Consider the following 18,603-nt stretch of genomic DNA (forward strand, 5'->3'; position numbering starts at 1 on the left):
TTTCCGCTGATTTAATGAAATACGTAGCGGAATATGAATATGACGTATTCACGAGTTTCAACAGGTTAAATACCGTTCAAAAAGTTTTTAATTCCACGAGTTTGACGAAATCCACGCGCTTCGCGTTCCAATTCGGGAATCCTATCGAGAAAAAAGAACTCTCACTTCAACGTTTTCGAATTTTAATTCTGTCGCTTTGGTTCTTTTCTTCTTTTCTCGCGAGAGCAATTTAGCTTGTGTGCAAAACACACGTAAATGAATACATTATTAAGGGTACGTTGTAAAGGTAGCATAGCGGGTACAGCACAAACAAAGCCTGTTGAGTGAGTTTTTAGAACGTTTGGAGGACAGAATGACAACAAAGCGTGCCAAAGTGCATTAGACGGGCAAAGAACCTAATTATTCCATTTGGATTTATTCAGTCGCGGATTTGAAACGCTTAGTTCCTGACTATACGACGAGATAAATGTAATTAACTATCGCAATACGACGTTAGAATCAAACATAATCGGAGTTGATGTACATTTCAGAAAATGTCGCACTTGAAATACGAAACAACATGGCAATAAAGGCCGACGCGTGTAATGTAACGTCAAAAAGGGCCAACAAGAGCACGAGAACAAAAGATCGCGTTCCTTCGACGAAACGCGGTTACTCGTTGTCTCGTTGTGCTGTTCGCGTACTGACGGTTTACTGAGAACGTCAGAAAAGTCGGCCGAACCGCAGCCGCGTTTTCATTATCCGACACGCGACGTAGCCGCGGTTCTTCTTCCAGGAAATGAAAACCGCTGCTTAGCCCGCGTTCCCGTGAAACTCTGCTGTAAAAGCAGACGCAACCATGGGCTAAAGAGCAGAGCGAGAATTATTTGAGCAGGATAAAAGAGAATGAGTCACCGAACTCGAATCAAGAGAAATGGAACACGGAATGGGATAAATTAACCGGCTCGAAAATCCCATCGACCGTCGTGTCGCGTTTCCTGTTTCCTTTACGGTATTCGATAAGCTTCGCAGTAGAAGGAGGAGGAGGAAAGCAAGAGAAGATGCTACAAATGCCTCTGTGTTTCGCATTCGATAAAACTGTCGTCGAAAATAAAAAAAAGGGAAGCGTAAGTACTTCGTTATTTGCATCCTGTTATTGCGTATTCCGGCAGATTTACTCGACGGCGGAACCATCTCGCGACTCCTCAGCTGAAAATTAGGGCTCTTTGCCTATCCTACGCCGTTCCTTGAGACTATTTAAATATGTATATTACAACGAAAGACGGGAGATAACTACGGAACTTTCGCGTTTCTTTCGCAAGGAAAGTCTAAGATGTCTTCTCGTGCTTTTCTTTTGTCGCATAGCTTTTACACAAATGTTTGTCAATGCCGACATTTATTTCCTATAAATTGATCGTTAAAAACGGAGAACCGACGTATTCTTTTGTTTAGCGCAGAAAAAATATGGAACGAATGTAACGAATGTAGCGGAAGCGGTAACGAATAACCGTTCCATTGGGAAAAGCCCATGAAGTACAACCAGTTCTAGTAGAGGTAACGAGAGACCGATGGGAAAAAAGGTGAGGATCGTTCCACTTTCTCCCATTTACGGGTAACGCGAACGCGCCACTGTGCGATCACGGTTGTTCCCCATTCGGCTGGTAATGGGCATAGAAAAACCATTTTTTGTTTGTAAGAGTGCCAGCAATTTCAGTACTTTAGAAGATCGACAAAAGCAACGCGTAACAACCGCTTTCTTTGTGTTCACGGCTTCGCGCGAAGGACGAACAAGAGGAAAAGAAAAGAAAAATTAAAAAGAATAAAAAAAGAAGGATCCTCCTCGGACAGTACTTTCTCGATGGTACGCGTGCTACGTTACCTGCTTTGAAGTCCGTAGAGATTCATCAAACAGGAAACAGACGAATCATCGCACCGAACAAAGCGACCGACCGTCTGCCGCCGAACATTATTATCCCAAGATCGAGGACGGTCGACGAAAGCTGAACGTCATTCACTTTTCACTTGAGCTTCTCGTGAAAGAGCCAGGTAAAGAGCAAAGAAAAAAAGATGAGTGAAAAAAAACCAGTAAAATTCGGACAACAGGTATTATACTCGACGAGAGGTCGATGCACCGGCGATCCCATTCAGCCGCGAATTAATCCAGGCTTTCGATTCACGGCTGATCGTTCACGGACGAACGCGTCTTTTTCACACGAGAGGGCAATGTGAATACTCGATGAAATGAAAATTCGACAAAAATATGGTGCACCAGAGTTTCCAAGTGCACCTAATCCAGGTTACAGCGCGTGTTCCCTCGAAGCTTCAGTAGTAATGTAGAATCTGCAACATCCTTTGAAAATTCCCCGTTGCGATTACTAGACGATCCATAGAGAACGTTCCGTGAAAACGAGAACTTGTTCACAAGCTTGGGTTAAGTCAACTAGTTACACTGGTCACGTAAACAGATGCTGTTGAGGTTGGATGTAAATGCTTTCTATACGAACGAGATCGTGGTGTGTAATTAAAAGTCTTGTGGTGGTAAGAAATTAACATCGACGAAAATGCAGCACCGCGTAATCCGAGAAATTTCTCGAAAGTTAGTCTAGAGCTTTTCGCGATCGGGAAGATTAATTACATCGTAATTTGTCTGGTTTGATACAATGGCGCAGCTCCGCATTTATTTCATTTTCTCCTTTTTGTTTCCTTAACAAAAGACGTTCTGGATGATTTGTAACCGGTATCGCGAATTTATCGTAAATTTATCGCGTCTGAACAAGGAAACGTTTTCGAGGTGCAAATTTTCCTCACGCAAAATGGCATTTGTGAGAATCAGAGAAGACAAGAATCGGAAGTCCCGTGGTGTAACGTCGGTGGTGAAGTTGATAAGCGGTCGGCACACTTTAATAATAGAAAGTCGGGAAGAGTCAAAGCTGCTATAGAGGTTATAAAATTCCGCAGAAGTAAGGAAGACTTATGCAACGTTCAATTTGTATAATGTATTCAAAATACAGTCGTGCGAAAGTATGCGGTCTCGGATTTGCAATTATAATTTTTCGGATTAAGCTATGCTACACTTTCGGTCACACGAGACGCCTAAGCTTTCCAGGCTTCGTCGAAGAAACGTGGAACGTGCACAGAGACCGGGTGCAAAATATAATCCGGCGCGAGAGAAAAGTGTACACGAAACTTTAATAAAAAGTACACACGGATCTCGTTCTCGTGCGAAAGATATTTACATCAGCTTATCCACGGAAAACACGTAGAGGCGAACCAAGACGTCACATTTGAACCAAAAAACCAAGGGAACAATTTTTTCCCACAAGGAACATACGTGAAAATACATGCCTCACTTTTCGATTTTTCCTTCACTCACAAAATACTATGTTGATGAATATTTCCATTCTCGTTACATTTCTCCGTTACGTTATGTTGCGTTTCGTTGGTAACAACATTTGATTTCACACTGTAACCAACGCATTTATTTTTCAGAACACTAGATCAGGATCAGTCGACAGCCGCAAGCACTGGATCACAGATCACAATCCTGGAGACTCGAGAATTTGACGAGAACGCGGGTTGTGTGATCGAACTTGTGCAGACAAATCAGACGCACGTTCACAGTCCAGGGTAGCGAACGAAACAAATGGAAAGGAAAAAAATCAAACGGTGGGGTAGAGGAGAAGAGTACAGTATGGACGTGGGTGCGATACGGTAACAAGTGGAAAAACTCAACGGCTAGATCCGACGGTCGTTGTGGCGCGCGGCGAGCCACTGACTGCCTCCACCAATTCCACGCCTTTCCCTGTCCTCCCACCCTCCAAGCGCCGCCACCTACGCCGATCACCCTTGCACACCCTCTTCGCGCTGTCCTCGACAACCCCAGGCGCAAACGCCACGACGATCCGTCCGTTCCTCCGTCCTTCTCAATCCCACCAACCTGTCTTCTCTTTCTTTCTCTTGTTTCTTTCTTATCTGTGTCTGCATTCTTTCTTTCTGTCTCATAATACTTCCCATGTTATTTCATTCTTTGCATCATTGTTTACTAAATTTTTCGCTACTATTACGCATTTCACGTCGGTCCTAGTTTGTCTCGTCTTTCTTCTTTTTCTCGATTTATTTCTCTTGTCTCTTTCGTCAAACACATTTTCTTTTCTTTCTTTCGGAATAGATAATTAGAGAGTTAACTCTTGTTTGCTCGATTCTTTGTTAATCTTTATATATCCTACTGCACTATTTTTCTTGCCGCTTTTCTGTTTCTTCCATTTTGATATTCGAATACTACAAAAATTTGACTGCTTTTATTAACATTCATCGTTATTAGATATTTTTTATTGTACCAAAATTTTCTATATTTTTTTTCATTCCAGCAGACTATTCGACTCCTCTGTTAACGATCTCTTCTCCTAACCTCGTCGATTTTTTACACTTCTCATCATTGCTCTACACGATTCCAACGGTATACTTCTCTGTTCAGATCTCTCTTTCAACCTATTCGATTCCTGTTTTCCAATCCCTCTCTATTCTCGTTATTCGTTCCCTAGTTGTATCTGCGACAGTGGAACTGACGTCCTGATACAAACCTCTCGGTCCAATCGAGCATGTAATTGATAGGTTTGCTCGGTCGACGTCACGCTACCTTCCAATTACTTAATTAAGAAACCGAGCATTAAATTTTGAATTGCAAATATTTCCGTTTTCCAGATAGAAAAAGGTAGAAACATAAAACAGAAGAGACAAGGAGAAAAGGAAATAGAACAACGGACGTGAAATGCTGGTAAATTAAAAAATAGCGTCGTCTGGTGAAATTCCTCTGACTCCGCAGCTTTTTCTGGCTGGTACCGTTTGTTCCACTTGTTCGTTACTTTCGACAAGCGGAGCCCTGGGATTACCAGCGATCCAAATCGTTTTTGGGAAATCGTTTTTAAAATCAATTGGACTTGCGCTCGTACCTTTTCCTATCTGCTAACTGATTCTACTCAATTTCCATCTCCACGAACATATTTTCCCACTTTTTCTATAACAAATCAATTATACAAAAACATTATTGAGTTTTATGTCGCATTAAGTTGACTGAAAGTTCTATTCCCAGATTTATTCTGCATATTTACCAATCTATCTAGGAGTTCGCATAAATTGTAAGTGGCTGAAAATCTATTTATATTCAATTTATAATTGCCAATTTTTTGTTTGTATTAATTCTTTTTATTAAATGATACACGATAAATAATTGCAATCAGAATTTGCGCAAAATTTTCACAGAACCTGTCGATTGATGGAACAAGTATCGGCAATCGTTATGGTAATTTTCTATTTCTATCGGAGTCGGAACGACGACCTTTCTAGGCCGTTCCGCAATGAACGCGACGAGTTTTCAATGTTCCTTGCTACGGCCGCTATTTTCATTTTTATTGACTCTCCCGTCGCATTACATTTAAATCGACGGCGTGTTCTGCGTCAGCTTTTTACAATCGTCCCGCGTTGCCTTCGATACTGTCGATGAACGGTATATTGGAATACAACGAAACGACCTGATATTAAATGCCAACGAAAAGTTCCCTAATTTTGCCCTGTGTAATCATTACACGGTAGAATGCCGGAAATTACTGCAATCCCTTTGTGCCACGAGTAAGATAAAAATAAAAGAAAGTAATAAAGATACAGGAGCTAAGGTAAGGTTAAGGTAACCTTAAAGTTAATTTGCTGTTGTGTTCCAAATTGTTGTTACAAGTGCGAACAGGATAGAGCTTTGTATTAAAATAATGTAATCTGGTCTTGAAAATACGGAACGAGGTTGCAGTATAATAGAATACTAATGGTAATGATATAATAAGAATACTTAAATGCATAAGTATACGTAATAACATAATGTGTAAGTATATTTAAAGAAAATTTGTAACCAGTTGTGCTATATCATAATATGGATTACAATTCTCTATCAAATACTGCACATATGAAATACTATAATAATATTCATCTTTTCTGAGTTTCTATTTAATTCATTTTAAATTAAAAGATTCACTTGTATCGCTTTCCCACATTGAAACCCTTACATCTAATCGAATGAATCATGTGCTAATTCTAGGTGCTATTCCTGGAAGGTAGGGATCAAAGTTGCAGACTTTTCCTTAGAAATATAATTCCTGAAATTTATCGTCGGAAATGATATAAAAGAATTTCTACGTGCAATGAAGCTAACCAACACATGTTTGGACCAATCGAATCGATGTGAATTATCCGCTATAAATACGGGGACGAGAATTATTCTCTAAAGCTTCTCAATGCGTTTAAACATCGAACAAACTGTACCACATTTAAACAGCGTATTCGAAGCGCGTTAAGTCGCATTTAAGTCTGCCTCCCGAGCGGGAAACGCCAGCCACCGCGCCGGATTTATATCATATTGGCCGTGTAGAATTATTTCATGTGTTGCCGAGCAATACGGTAATCCTACAACGAATCGCAGTCCAATTGCCGCGCGGTCGAAATTTCAGCTTTTCCTTCGAGTAGCTTGCCCTTGTTCTGTCACGCGCAACCCCTCGCCCCCGCCCTTTTTCGCTATTTTGCCTTCGTGCCGCTTTAAACGTACCTCTCGGCTGACACAGAGGCTCTCTATTTTGTGTCTCTTCTTTTTCTTCCGTTTTCCTTCCAAACAATACTCTGAACGATTGTCCAGGCCAAAGAGCACAGCGTACGTTTTCGTGTGTACTCGTTGCTATTCTAGTAGGTTTGGAACAGCAACTCTGATAGTATATGTTCAATATTTGATTTCCTTTTGGTTTTTCACTCGTGGTATAGGTACGCGTGGAAATAATTAAATATACGTGTTATTTTATGTTTCACACGAAACAGAAGCTATTTCTATGCAACATGCTTCTGTTATGAAGAAAAAGTTAATTGAAACATCAATCTGTGAAAAAAAATACACAGTCACGTACGGAGAGAAGAACCACTATCGTGTCTCGTAAAAAAGCAATTACCAATTCCGGAAAACTACGTTTCGAAACTCGTTCTCAGAAAAAAATGCAATTCGAGTTTATTGAACTCCGCCAATAATCATCATCGCGAAATTTGGGTGACCTCGTTTTCATGATGTTTCTACTGCTATACGTTCGAATTGTTCTACGTTCGTACTTATTCTTCTATCGATGACTGACACATACGTATACAATGGAAGAAAATTATGTCATAATTATTCAAGATCAAATTTTCTCTTTTATGAAATCCACTGTATTCCAGATATCGTGAGCGTAAAAAATGTCAACGAAAAATGAATATCAAATATGAAAATAAAGTGGAAATTTGTAATAACTCACCTTAAACATTTCTATGTGAATTTGAATTTAGTACTGCATATAACTTCTTTCCATCCTGGAAATATATGCATACGTATGTACGCGAGTACGTCCATATCTAGTATTCGTCGAGATTCGGCGCTGTAAATCAAGAGACAATCGAAAGGAAAATCAGATCAGACTTCCCGCGGGCTGCGGAAGGAGGGAAAAGCTGAAATGTCGACAGAAACGAAGTGCCAACGACAGCGAACAAAACGCCCTCTGTTTTCGCCCGTCAATACATTTTCTACTCGTTCTCTAGTTTAGTTCGCACCGCGACTCTCCGCAACTCTCGGTGTAAATTACGTTTCCGCGACCTATTGGTGTTTTCGCAACGAATGGAAGCGCGTCGACCAAAGGTTTCCAAACGTAGACGCGCGAAGGGTAATAAAATAAATTGCAGCACTTAGCGGGAGGCTCTGGGGGGCAGCTAATGCTCTTCCCCTACCGTCCTAACATCCCCTCCCTGTCGACCAAGTTACCACTCTACTCTTGCCAGCATCCCTGTCGACTAAACTACCTCGATTAGCGATGCTTAATACATCCCACTAGCAACTTTATGGGCTCGAAACAGCCGGCTACCTTAACTGCCCGATTACTACTTCATGGCCTGGCTTGACTCTCTTTAACTTTTAACCTGAGCCCGACCTCTTGCAACTTCGGATGCAGGCCAGATCCATGTGAGTTCCTTCGTGCTCGCGAGACAAGGCTCAGATCGAATATTGGAAATTTTAAAGTTGGCTAGATCAAAGGAAGAACGTTACGGCCTTGTCGAAATAAGACTCCAATATTAAGTTTCGATATTTGAGTATCGAAAATTCGGTGAATCGAGTCAAGAAACTCGGCTCTGGGTTTGGCTTTGAATTTACTTGTGAACCTCGATGCTCTCCTAGCGACTCGAGTTGGATAAATAACGCGATGCATTCGAGTCTCGAATCTCGATAGAAAAATGTTTGGGTTTTTCCGATTTGGCGGAGACCACCAGATTATTCGTAGATGCGGCATGAGATAAAAATATCAATACTCATTTGCATTAATTTCCAACGAAACGCAGCCAAGGTGGAGGCGCGGTCAACTTTTTTCATTATCGTTCGAGGTTTTCTTCGATTTTAAGAGGCGTTCCTCGTGGAGCGAGGAACTGAATAGTTGAATTGGTATCGATTCCCTTCTATCCGTTTTGACTAAGCTACCTTAATCAGCGATACTTAATATGTTCTCCAGAGAACTCAAGCTCCGACTAACTTTTCGATTATTTCTTCGTCGGGATCCCCACCCTTCGCTTATTAGGTCTATTAAATTTCCAAAAAGCGTTTGTATGTAACCGATTTACATCATTGACTAACTTATTATGCGAATATCTTAATGAAACACGAATAACGTATTAATCGACGAAGAAAGAAGTTATAGGAGCAATGTTTAATTTATAGTGTGAAAACACTTTGACTTTTTTTATAATTTTTATATGTAATAGAGTTCGCTATGTATAAAGTTATAATTTGATTTTTTATAACATTGTAACTCAATTTGTCTTGCCAATCTTTCTGAATGCGGACATTAAGTTATATTATAAAACTGTGAATAACGTTTAATATGATAAGTATCAATCCATTTTGTCACTACTTACTTACTAACACCTCTAACCTTGTGATCTCTACTTATCAGAAAGACATTCGTATTTAATTAAATTAATGCGCATGTATATTTTGATGTATGTAGATATAAATGCACTTACATATGCGTATACAAATGTATTTGTGTGACACAAGAGTGCACCCATTGTTCACATGTATAAATACCTCCTGTTCACGGCGAACGTCGAATAGTTGCTATTATACATCAATTGACGTAAGGAGTTTCATTACGGTCATAGACATAAAGCTGCAATGATCGGTATGAGCAAAATATTCTAGTAAAAAGCCAAGAATGGTTCGTGGATCGCAAATGACAGAAACGGAGAAAATATCAAGAATGGGATTCGTAGAGCTTTACAACTTTTATTGGAATCAGAATGCTGGTGAGTACCAAAAACTCAGCATTTCCAAAACAAATTCGTACAAGGAATACTCATAATCCTGCTTGCTAATTTTTAGATCCAAGGACAAATGGTTTACCATTTATCGGATCGCCTGTTATTATACCTTCCATCGTATTGTTGTACTTATACTTTGTTCTCAAATATGGTCCCGAATTCATGAAAGATAGGAAACCCTACGACTTGAAAACCTTCATGAAATACTACAATGTCTTTCAAATTATCGCTAACACGTATGTGGTGCAGCAATTCATCACTGTAGGCTGGTTCACTGAAATAACCATGTACTGTGAAATACCAGATTTTTCGTATAAACCTGGGCCTCTCAAGGTGCGTTAATCATCACAATTATTACGAACCAATTAATATGTACAATTTCGTTTATCAATCTTAATCTATTTATCAATGAACTTTATTCATTAATAATTTTGTTATTACAGTTAACTTATATAATGTGGTTGGTAACAATGTTGAAATTGATCCATTTCGTGGAAACGTTCGTCTTCGTTCTTAGAAAGAAGAAGGAACAAGTTTCATTTTTGCATCTATACCATCATGTAACTACGATCTTATTATGTTGGCTTACGACAAAATATGTGCCGGTGGCGATGTCTTCGTTCACTCCGCTCGTAAACTGCGGCGTACACGTGATCATGTATACCTATTACTTCCTTAGCACATTTGGTCCAAAGTTTCGGAGAGTATTAGCTACGTATAAACCAATATTGACCATCGTGCAAATGGTAAGTGCAAATTAAATTTTAAGTTTAATCATAACTTATTTAGTCAATTTGAATATACTATTTTTCTCGTTACATCAGGCACAACTTATAATTTTACTGATACAAAATGTGCAATCGCTTCTTCCGTCTTGTCCTGTAACAAAACTACCAGGCACTATCTCGGCGACCAATTTAATCATAAATTTCATTCTTTTCTACAACTTCTATCAAAGAAAATACACGAAATCTGCTTCAAAGGAACGTTGAAATATGAAATCATATTGAAATCATGAAAAATTGTGTATTTGATATAATACGTTTTTATTATGATCGTGAATGCACCTGTTTTAATCAGAAAACTACAAAATATACCCTAATCAATGAAAGAAGATGCTTTTAACGAAAACTACGATATAAATATTACTTCAATGAATAATTTAATCGTTTCGATTGAACTGACTGTAATTTAATTTACCAATTATGGCGATATTTATATAAAAATGATATTTGTAGATACTTATTAATAAAACATAAGAGAAACTACATCGTAGAGTTCAATAAACTGAAATATTACAAGGTTAGTATAAATATATGCGTATCAGAATTCAAACGAACGTAGTAAACCATATTATTCAAATGATATGTGCAATCGGCGATTAGCATACTCAAAAGTTCCAAAATGGTAACAATGGAATGAAATTACAGATGCACCAACACTAACGTAAACTATCATCGTATGCATCATAGTCTCCACAATGTAGAAAGGTTATGGAACCGACCAAGAGTCAAAGTTCTCTTGCTTAACAATGAGATATTTAAATAGACGAATCGATAGATATCTATCTATGCAAATAAGCAAACATTGCATAATTCATCTCCTTAGTATTTTTGAATCTTGTACTGTCCTTTGTCTTTTTGTTTCATTTTGTTGTTTTTTCTAACACATCGATGTGTGTCAATTCGCGGATTGACAAAATAGTTGATAAAGTTAGAACACGAAAAATTGGTTAAGGCTCTACGAAGTATAAGTATTAAGTTAGTCACTGCATCAATCAGTGTCACTACTTGATTAATTAAGGACCTTATTATATCGTGATGGCTACCTCATTTCTCATTTAATCATTTATGCACGGAAGCTGTCAGCCTAGGATTGCGAATAAATAACGAGAAGTTTAATGCTTGAGAGAAATGATAGCGTTTAACGCGACCATTTATGAATTTCGCTGATTTTATAATGTTTAATTGGAATTATTCAACTTGTAAAGAGCTACCGATTCGTAGATATAAGTACAAGAAGTTTTAAACTTACGTGCGTAATTTGAAAAATGTTCGTGAGAAGAAAACTGAGAAATCGCTTACCTGAAACATAAAGAAAACGAGTTATAAATATATTAAAAATATGTTAAAAATATTAAAAAAGAAACGACGGAAAGAGATATACAAGTATATAAAGTGTGTATATAAATAGCTGATATAGACAAATTGATATCGATGCAACTACTTGAATTTATGGTTTCCAATATGTATATAAACTATATCATGAATAGTAAAAATCTAGATGAATTCACTCTTTGACGTCATAAGAATGTCAACAAATGGGGATTCCTCTGACCAAATTATTTAGTAAATCTCTTTTTTTCTCTCTAGTTCTAACTGTCATCAAAAGATTAATTATAGTTACCGAAAAATATCACTTTTCAATGTGTAACTTCACGAGATTAGGAGGTTTCTTCACGTGTCGTTGAAAGATTGGTTTTCAAAGTGCAAGCCGCGGAGACAAAATTTCGACATATGAATCAACGAAGATTTTATTCACCTTTACAAATACGACCTAAATATGAAGGCAACGTAGAATACAGAAATGGAAACGATAGAGAGAATATTATTTTGCCATATACCGAATGATTGCGTGAAATTCAATTTGAGCTCATGAGAACACAATAGTAGTTATTCGACATATGAGAGTATTCACACTTTAATTTAGTTGCTCATAGACAGGAAAACTCTAAGTTCTAATTAGGACACATAGAACCCGAGAGTTTCTGTCCCGCTTTTCAATAGCGATTGGCACGTCACCACGAGAATGCTAAGCTCCGAACAGGGATTATGGGATTGTGAACTAGTTGCCAAACTTAAGAGCGCGTGCTATGGCTCTGCATCGCAAACTTGCATGCATCATGCAACAGACTTACACAAGAACGCATACGAAATTCGATAGCTCAACTATTTCTTTTCAAACCAGCGTACAATTCTTCTTTTGTTAAGAGTTTGAAAATTATCGACTTAGAGAGGAAAAGAACAATGGTTGTTCAAGCTAGAACTTCCAATTCAAACTTTTCATTTAATACAAAGTACTCCAATTAACCAAACCATTTAAGTCGCTAACAAACACTTCTTCCTAAGACTTGACATTAGCTAATGGTCGTTATTCCAGTTTGAAAGGAATTAACGTTTCTAAATACCTCGATCTAAACCTAACATTCTTCCTCTTGCGAGATCACAACGTTGCTTCCGGGCACCGACGTCTTAAATTGATCGATATAATTACCAAAAGGAAAATGTATCTGGCACGCAAGCATTTCGCTTCACGTGCCATTAGACCAGAGGAATCCTAATTCCAGTCTCACTCATGGAAAAGTAACTCGGTGGTACGCGTTCTCGATCCAACAGGATGATAAAAGTCGAATCGAGAACGAAGATTCTACTTTATGATATGTGTGAATCGTTATGACATTGAGGTACGAGATACACTTATCACGCATCATTTTCTGTCTCGTAGATTAATTCGCAAAATGGTTTGATATTTCAGATTATTTTCTATGTCAACGATCTTTTACCACTTTTTTGAATAAGGTAATTAACTAAAGAATTCGCTAATTAGCATTAGCTGCGAAATGTATATGTCCATGAGATAAAGACGGTTGATTTGTCTGCGTTCAGTAGCCAAAAACGATCTTAATTACTAGAATTCAGATTGGACTTCTTTAGATCAATTCATTAATCATAATTTGAAGAGAATGTTAAAAAACACTAAATTATCAAATTTATGAAGGTTATGAATTTTAGGTTTTAGTATCTTGTTTTTATAATTACTAAAAATGCATCAATACTTTTGGGGAAATGAATATCTACGTTTTTAGAGAATAAAACATTATTGTATTTCTTTATTCATTTTCATTATATTTTAATTGTGGATAATCACTAGTATGTAGTAAATTTAGCTACTCACTAGACAGTAGTTTTAGCGTTAAACAGGTACATCTAAAAGATGTAGAGATTCCGTTAGAGCGAAATATCCAGGGATTTTTTGTTGAAAAGAAATCAGCCAAATTTGCGGTTCAAACATCCTTCTTATGATTGCGTGAAAGTTTTTTTCTATTTCCCTCCTAAAGAATTCCTTAGACGTTCTCCATTTTCTTTTCCAATTTTAGGGATTAAGAACATTTGTAATACTTTAGTTCCTTACAAAAAAAAAAAAAAAAAAAAAAAGAAAGAAGAAGAATCAGAATGGGAAGAAAAAATGATTGGACGGTTGCATTTATCGGTAAAAAAACAATCAAACGACAATTAAACAGTTTCTACGGAATATAGAAACCTTTTACAATTATCCTAACAAACGTGTTTCGCCTGTTTTTGGTTTCGTGCGCACTTTGAAAGTCCATTATCCAACAATATTCGTTTCGTGATCAGTGCCTCGACCTCGCGACGATTCGTTCAAAGAATCTCATATTTTTTCGCCGAAAACTGCTGGCAGTAACTAGTTCGCGTTGGCGCGCGCGTTGTAAACGTAACGAGTAAACTTTCATCAGCTTTTCCTCCTGTATTTCCATTACTTTTAGAAATTTGAATACTTCTATTTAATGATTCAGAAATACCATTTCAAAATAATCCATAATCCTTCAATACTCTAATAACGCTGCAAAACATTCCTTTATATTTGAGCTTAGAAAAATATTCGCGAGAAGTACCAAAAATAAATTATTCGGAGTAATATAAAAATTATTCGGAAATTATTCCCATCCCCTATTATAACTTTATCTTCCAAAAACATTTTGATGACACTAGAACAATCGACAACGACTAAATCGAGGGGTGAAACTTTTTCAATAACACGTGTATGCATGAAAATGTGTTTGGATTGAATTGAAACGCCTCTCTCGGTCATGCATTTCCGTGACACGGTCGAGGATGCACGGTTTATCTGTTCGAATAGTTTACGCGATGCTAGAAATTGGAACAGAAACGAGTAATCTCGGTGTAGTCGTGGGGAGAATGCAAATATCAATTTTGCAAGGGGCCAGTGGAAAATGCAGTACAGAATGGTAAAAGACAGAGAGAAGAGTAAAGAGGAGTGATAGGAGGAGGCAGAACGATACAATTGAGACATCGACATAAGCGTTTTAAACAAGTACGCCCGCATCGCTTTTGTTCCACGCGAGCTGTTGTATCGTCACTTTACACTGCGCCTGCCGCGACCATTGTTCCTCCTATGAAACGCCGGCTGACATACTTGCGCCGACGCGACGGTTCTCTTCTGAACAATGTAAAATAGCAAACTAATGTGTATGTACGGTCCCCGTTAAAGGAAACGCGTCCTTCCTTCCCGTGTTGTTCAATTCGTTTTCGTTAACCAGGAACCACCATTCTACTCGTATTCGATTTTGCGGTATTTAGGTAAATAGATATTTCCAGAAGAGTAAAAAGATTGAAAAATGAAATTTGATAACAGCTTAGATATTTTAGCGAAAGTATTTCTGAAAATTCGATGTCCAACCCCTATTCTGTATCAGATTTACATATTTCTGAGAAAGATTTCAATTTTTCTCCTATTGCAGATCTTGAATCGTAACTACAAGTCGGTTTAAAAATTTAATCGGCTCTTAATGATCCGGATAAAATAATAATTCTGTATCGCCTTTAAACGTTATCCTTTCGATATTTCTACTATCGTAAACTTTGAATGTCATAATAAAATATTAAAATTCCTTGTGGTTCAGATATAACGACAATTGGTCATCATGTGTCGTACATATAGAAACAACTATTGTCCACGGTAAATGGGAAAGTATCGATGGAAGCATGGCACGATAGTGAGCACGATAACTTAGGATGCTCGTCGTGGAGAACTAGAGGCACAAACAACACAATCGTTTAAGAAACAAAGAACGAGAAAGTTCCCACCGGTAGCTGATACAAAGGGATATTTTTCTTTTGGAGAGGGAGAAAGTGGCACGCGATAAGACGTGGAATTACCTCGATGTAGTAAGGGGCCAGGGGCATTGTTACGAGACGTCATACTCAACGAAAGAACTCGATTACTCCTGTTTCGCGAATCGGCTTGATGAAATATGGCAGTTTCCGCTTTTATGGTAATAATAAGAGCACCGATTCCGCTGGTTTCTCGTTTAAAACTTTCGTAAGCGTTGATTTAGAAGAAGAGAAACCATCGAACATGAAAGGAACAACGGAGGAAAGAAAAAAAGCGGAGCCGACGGAGTTATGGAATAACTTAAATACAAAAGATATAAGCAAACGTTATTTGTAACAATTTAGCGATAATTTGTAAAAATATGAGTATAAAATATTTATTATAATATAAAATATTGTTGATTTTACATAAATAGATCTGTAAGAAAATATATGAAATCAGAACATCCTAAACTTATACGTTATAAATCTGCAATATAGCTGAAAACTTTTATAAAAATTAAGCAGTATCTAAACTACTCCTGATGTCTAATTTCTGTTACGTCACGAACACGTCTGGCAAGTAGCTAAAACTTGCACGCGCTCCACCAGAGTTCAGTATGTTCTAAGAGCTTCGATGTACTCGCTCAAATTAGCTCAAATGTCGGAAGTTCGGTCGATTTCTCCTAGTCAATAGATTTTACACGAGCATCGAAGCGCGTTGAAAGGCTTTTTATATCGCGACCGATTGATCAGAGCGATCCAGATTCATGGGATGAATTTCTCTGGGAGGTTGTTGAGAAAATTCGAATCGATGCAGCGATGGAATAAAAGAGTCAATTAAAACCGAACCGGAGGAAAAAATAATTTCGCGATCGTTTTGGGCCTTTTCGAGTTTCATTGTTCGAGCTCGTACCTTTAAAATTAAGAAAGTTTTGTGAATTTAAAGGCCAGAGCCGCAGGGCTGTGAAATAAAGTAGGAGAAAAAAAGGCAAAAGGAAACAACAGATACGCGTATCTACTGCACCTATTGATAATTCTGTCTACAGAGAAACAGTAAAAGGATCGAGTTTACGATTTTCTTCCCCCGAGAAGTGAATCTTTCATCGGCCAAAAGATACCGAGTCCCATTATTTAACGAACTTCGATAAAAACGATTAGAAATCCACCTAATGGCAGATTACATTACGATATTAAATGTTTGTTTACATATTTTTTCACGCTTAATTTATTCACAATTTCTCCCTAGTGGGGACAAGAATTTTTCAAACATTCACCTCATCGGCATTCCGCGTCGCCAATCAACGCTATTGAAATTAATGAATTTGCACGGAAAAACTGAAAACTCCGCACTTTGCGTACCGGCGGTGTATTTAAATAAAAAATCGATTTCATGCGATCTTTGTCGCTGAATGTAGACGGAATAAATGCAAATAATTTGCGACGACATCTCCGCTCAACGAGAGGAAAAAGAACTTTGACAAGACAATATAAAAATGGAAAAATAGATGAAAAATAACACGTTTGAGACGGCGAATAGAACCAAATTTTCTGAAAACGATTCGTATTATTAATGTAAGATTCTCCAGGAGCGAACGCTATCGATAGCCGGGTTATATATGGACGACCTTAAACCCCTCTCGACAATTCACTCCCGCTCAGAACGAGAAAATGTTCGCGGATGCCTGAGTGGAAAGAAAATACGACGATGCAAGATGGTCTCGCGAAATGATTTAGATCTCCTCGCTACCACGATTCAACGGTCTTATCGTTCTTTATCCTAACTGTCATGCGTTAACTTCGAGCTATTTGCTCCTACAACGATAAAAATTAGATGATGGGGGACCAATGGCTTCTAAATGTATATCATACAAGCTTATATTAAATCTCCTCCAAACGTACCGTACCTTTTATGTACTTATAGTCATAAAAGAAGTTATCTTAATACGTATCTGTTTCTAATCGTAATTTTGTTTGATGTTGAACCTGTTTCGTATCTCTACTTTTCCACACTTTCGAAGGTAATCCAACAAAAATCCTTATGGGATAAGTATTATTATTCGCTTAATACAGGAAATAAATATAAATATCATTCTCGTCCGTCAACTTCATAAGCTTCCGAAACTTCTTTTCACATGGAAGAGTTACGCGGATGCCGCATAAATTTCCCGGAATATCCGATGATTGCCGAGACAGAAACGAAAGAATTCAGATCAAGAGTAATTTCGTGCCGGTGCATTTCGATGACCTACTTTGCAGCTCAGCGAAGTCTGCATACACAAAATTAACCGGTGGAACCGGTGTCGCCCGATGCGAGATTCAACGATAGATCACGTTTTAAGAATAAGGGCCGATCGCGATCGCAGGCTTGCGCAGAGCGATGATGGGAAAATAGGCGAACGAGAAGGAATTACACTCTTAAAATCGAGGGAAAGGGGGCGCGGTCGAACGGCAAAAATAGGCGGAGGCAAAGCGAAGAAATAGTTAGAAGATGGATAGGTAGATAAGAAAAAACGGAGAGGCAAGCAAACGAATGGAAGGGAAGATAGAAGCGTTATCGGCGTTCGGAATTTATCCTTTGGCAGAGGGAAGCTGATAGATTCATGGACCTTACTTCAGACCGGTCGGCGCAAACTTTCTTTACATTTAAACGTTGCACTGATCGCAAACCTAAATCTCAGTTCACACATCTATCCAAACCAATTCCGACGTGCTTAATTGTCTTTTAAATTTTTTTCCGTCGTACACGAGCGAGCGAACCGGTGCTCCTGCGGTAATTAACGAAAATTTAGTTTGCTGCTTCCAATGGACTTTACAGGGATCCCGCTTTGATCTTGAAACGTTAAGCAAAGCAAATTCGGATTAAGGATCGCGTTGAAACGGGATCACACAAATATATACTTCATTTACAACGCAATAAAATGCGCGCAAACACTTGAATGGGAATATCAAATCGATATTACCGATACGCAAGTTAAACGGGACTGTCTGGTCTCTCGAACGCGGGTCGACGTCCATTTCGCGCGTCGGTTTAACGACATCGGAGTTCCGTTAGAATGTATAAACAAATTGAAACGTTCCAGAGAATTTATGGAAATTTAATGCAGCAATACATTACAATTTACGGGCCGAATTATCATTTCGAGCATACTGTACTTGCGGCGATTAAAATTTATAATCCTTACAATTCGAAAATTCTCGAGCGATATGATTTTATTTTCTACGCCGGTGTCCATAAAATACTCTTTTGTCTCTGGGTTCATGCATGCAGAACTTTCGGAGGTTACTCTTTTACGGGTTGAACTTTCCTTTGTGTAGTTTATTGTCCGTCGATCGATTTTATGACAGGTGT

General features: G+C 38.2%; 2 protein-coding genes across 18 annotated transcripts in view; one reads left to right on the forward strand and one right to left on the reverse strand.

Moving 5' to 3' along the window:
* dlg1 (MAGUK family member discs large 1) overlaps positions 1-18,603 on the reverse strand; it is a 539,916-nt gene that overhangs the window by 390,871 nt on the left and 130,442 nt on the right. For 3 of the 17 annotated variants that reach the window (XM_069122819.1, XM_069122820.1, XM_069122817.1), the window contains exon 1: positions 1,859-2,413. The exons of 7 other annotated variants lie outside the window; for them this stretch is intronic. The gene's annotated coding sequence lies outside the window, so the exon portion shown is untranslated. Of the gene's footprint in view, positions 1-1,858; positions 2,416-18,603 lie in introns of those variants that run through there. 7 more of the 17 variants (XM_069122822.1, XM_069122840.1, XM_069122827.1 and 4 more) reach the window with 4 other exon arrangements.
* Positions 9,151-10,331, forward strand: LOC138184681 (very long chain fatty acid elongase 1). The gene is made up of 4 exons (XM_069122851.1): positions 9,151-9,324; positions 9,401-9,672; positions 9,783-10,085; positions 10,164-10,331. The coding sequence occupies exons 1-4, from the start codon at positions 9,234-9,236 to the stop codon at positions 10,329-10,331; spliced, it is 834 nt and encodes a 277-aa protein (XP_068978952.1). The 5' UTR covers positions 9,151-9,233.

This window comes from Bombus flavifrons, chromosome 11 (assembly GCF_040668555.2).
Source record: "Bombus flavifrons isolate JBK064 chromosome 11, iyBomFlav1_principal, whole genome shotgun sequence".
NCBI classification, from domain to species: Eukaryota; Metazoa; Arthropoda; class Insecta; order Hymenoptera; family Apidae; genus Bombus; species Bombus flavifrons.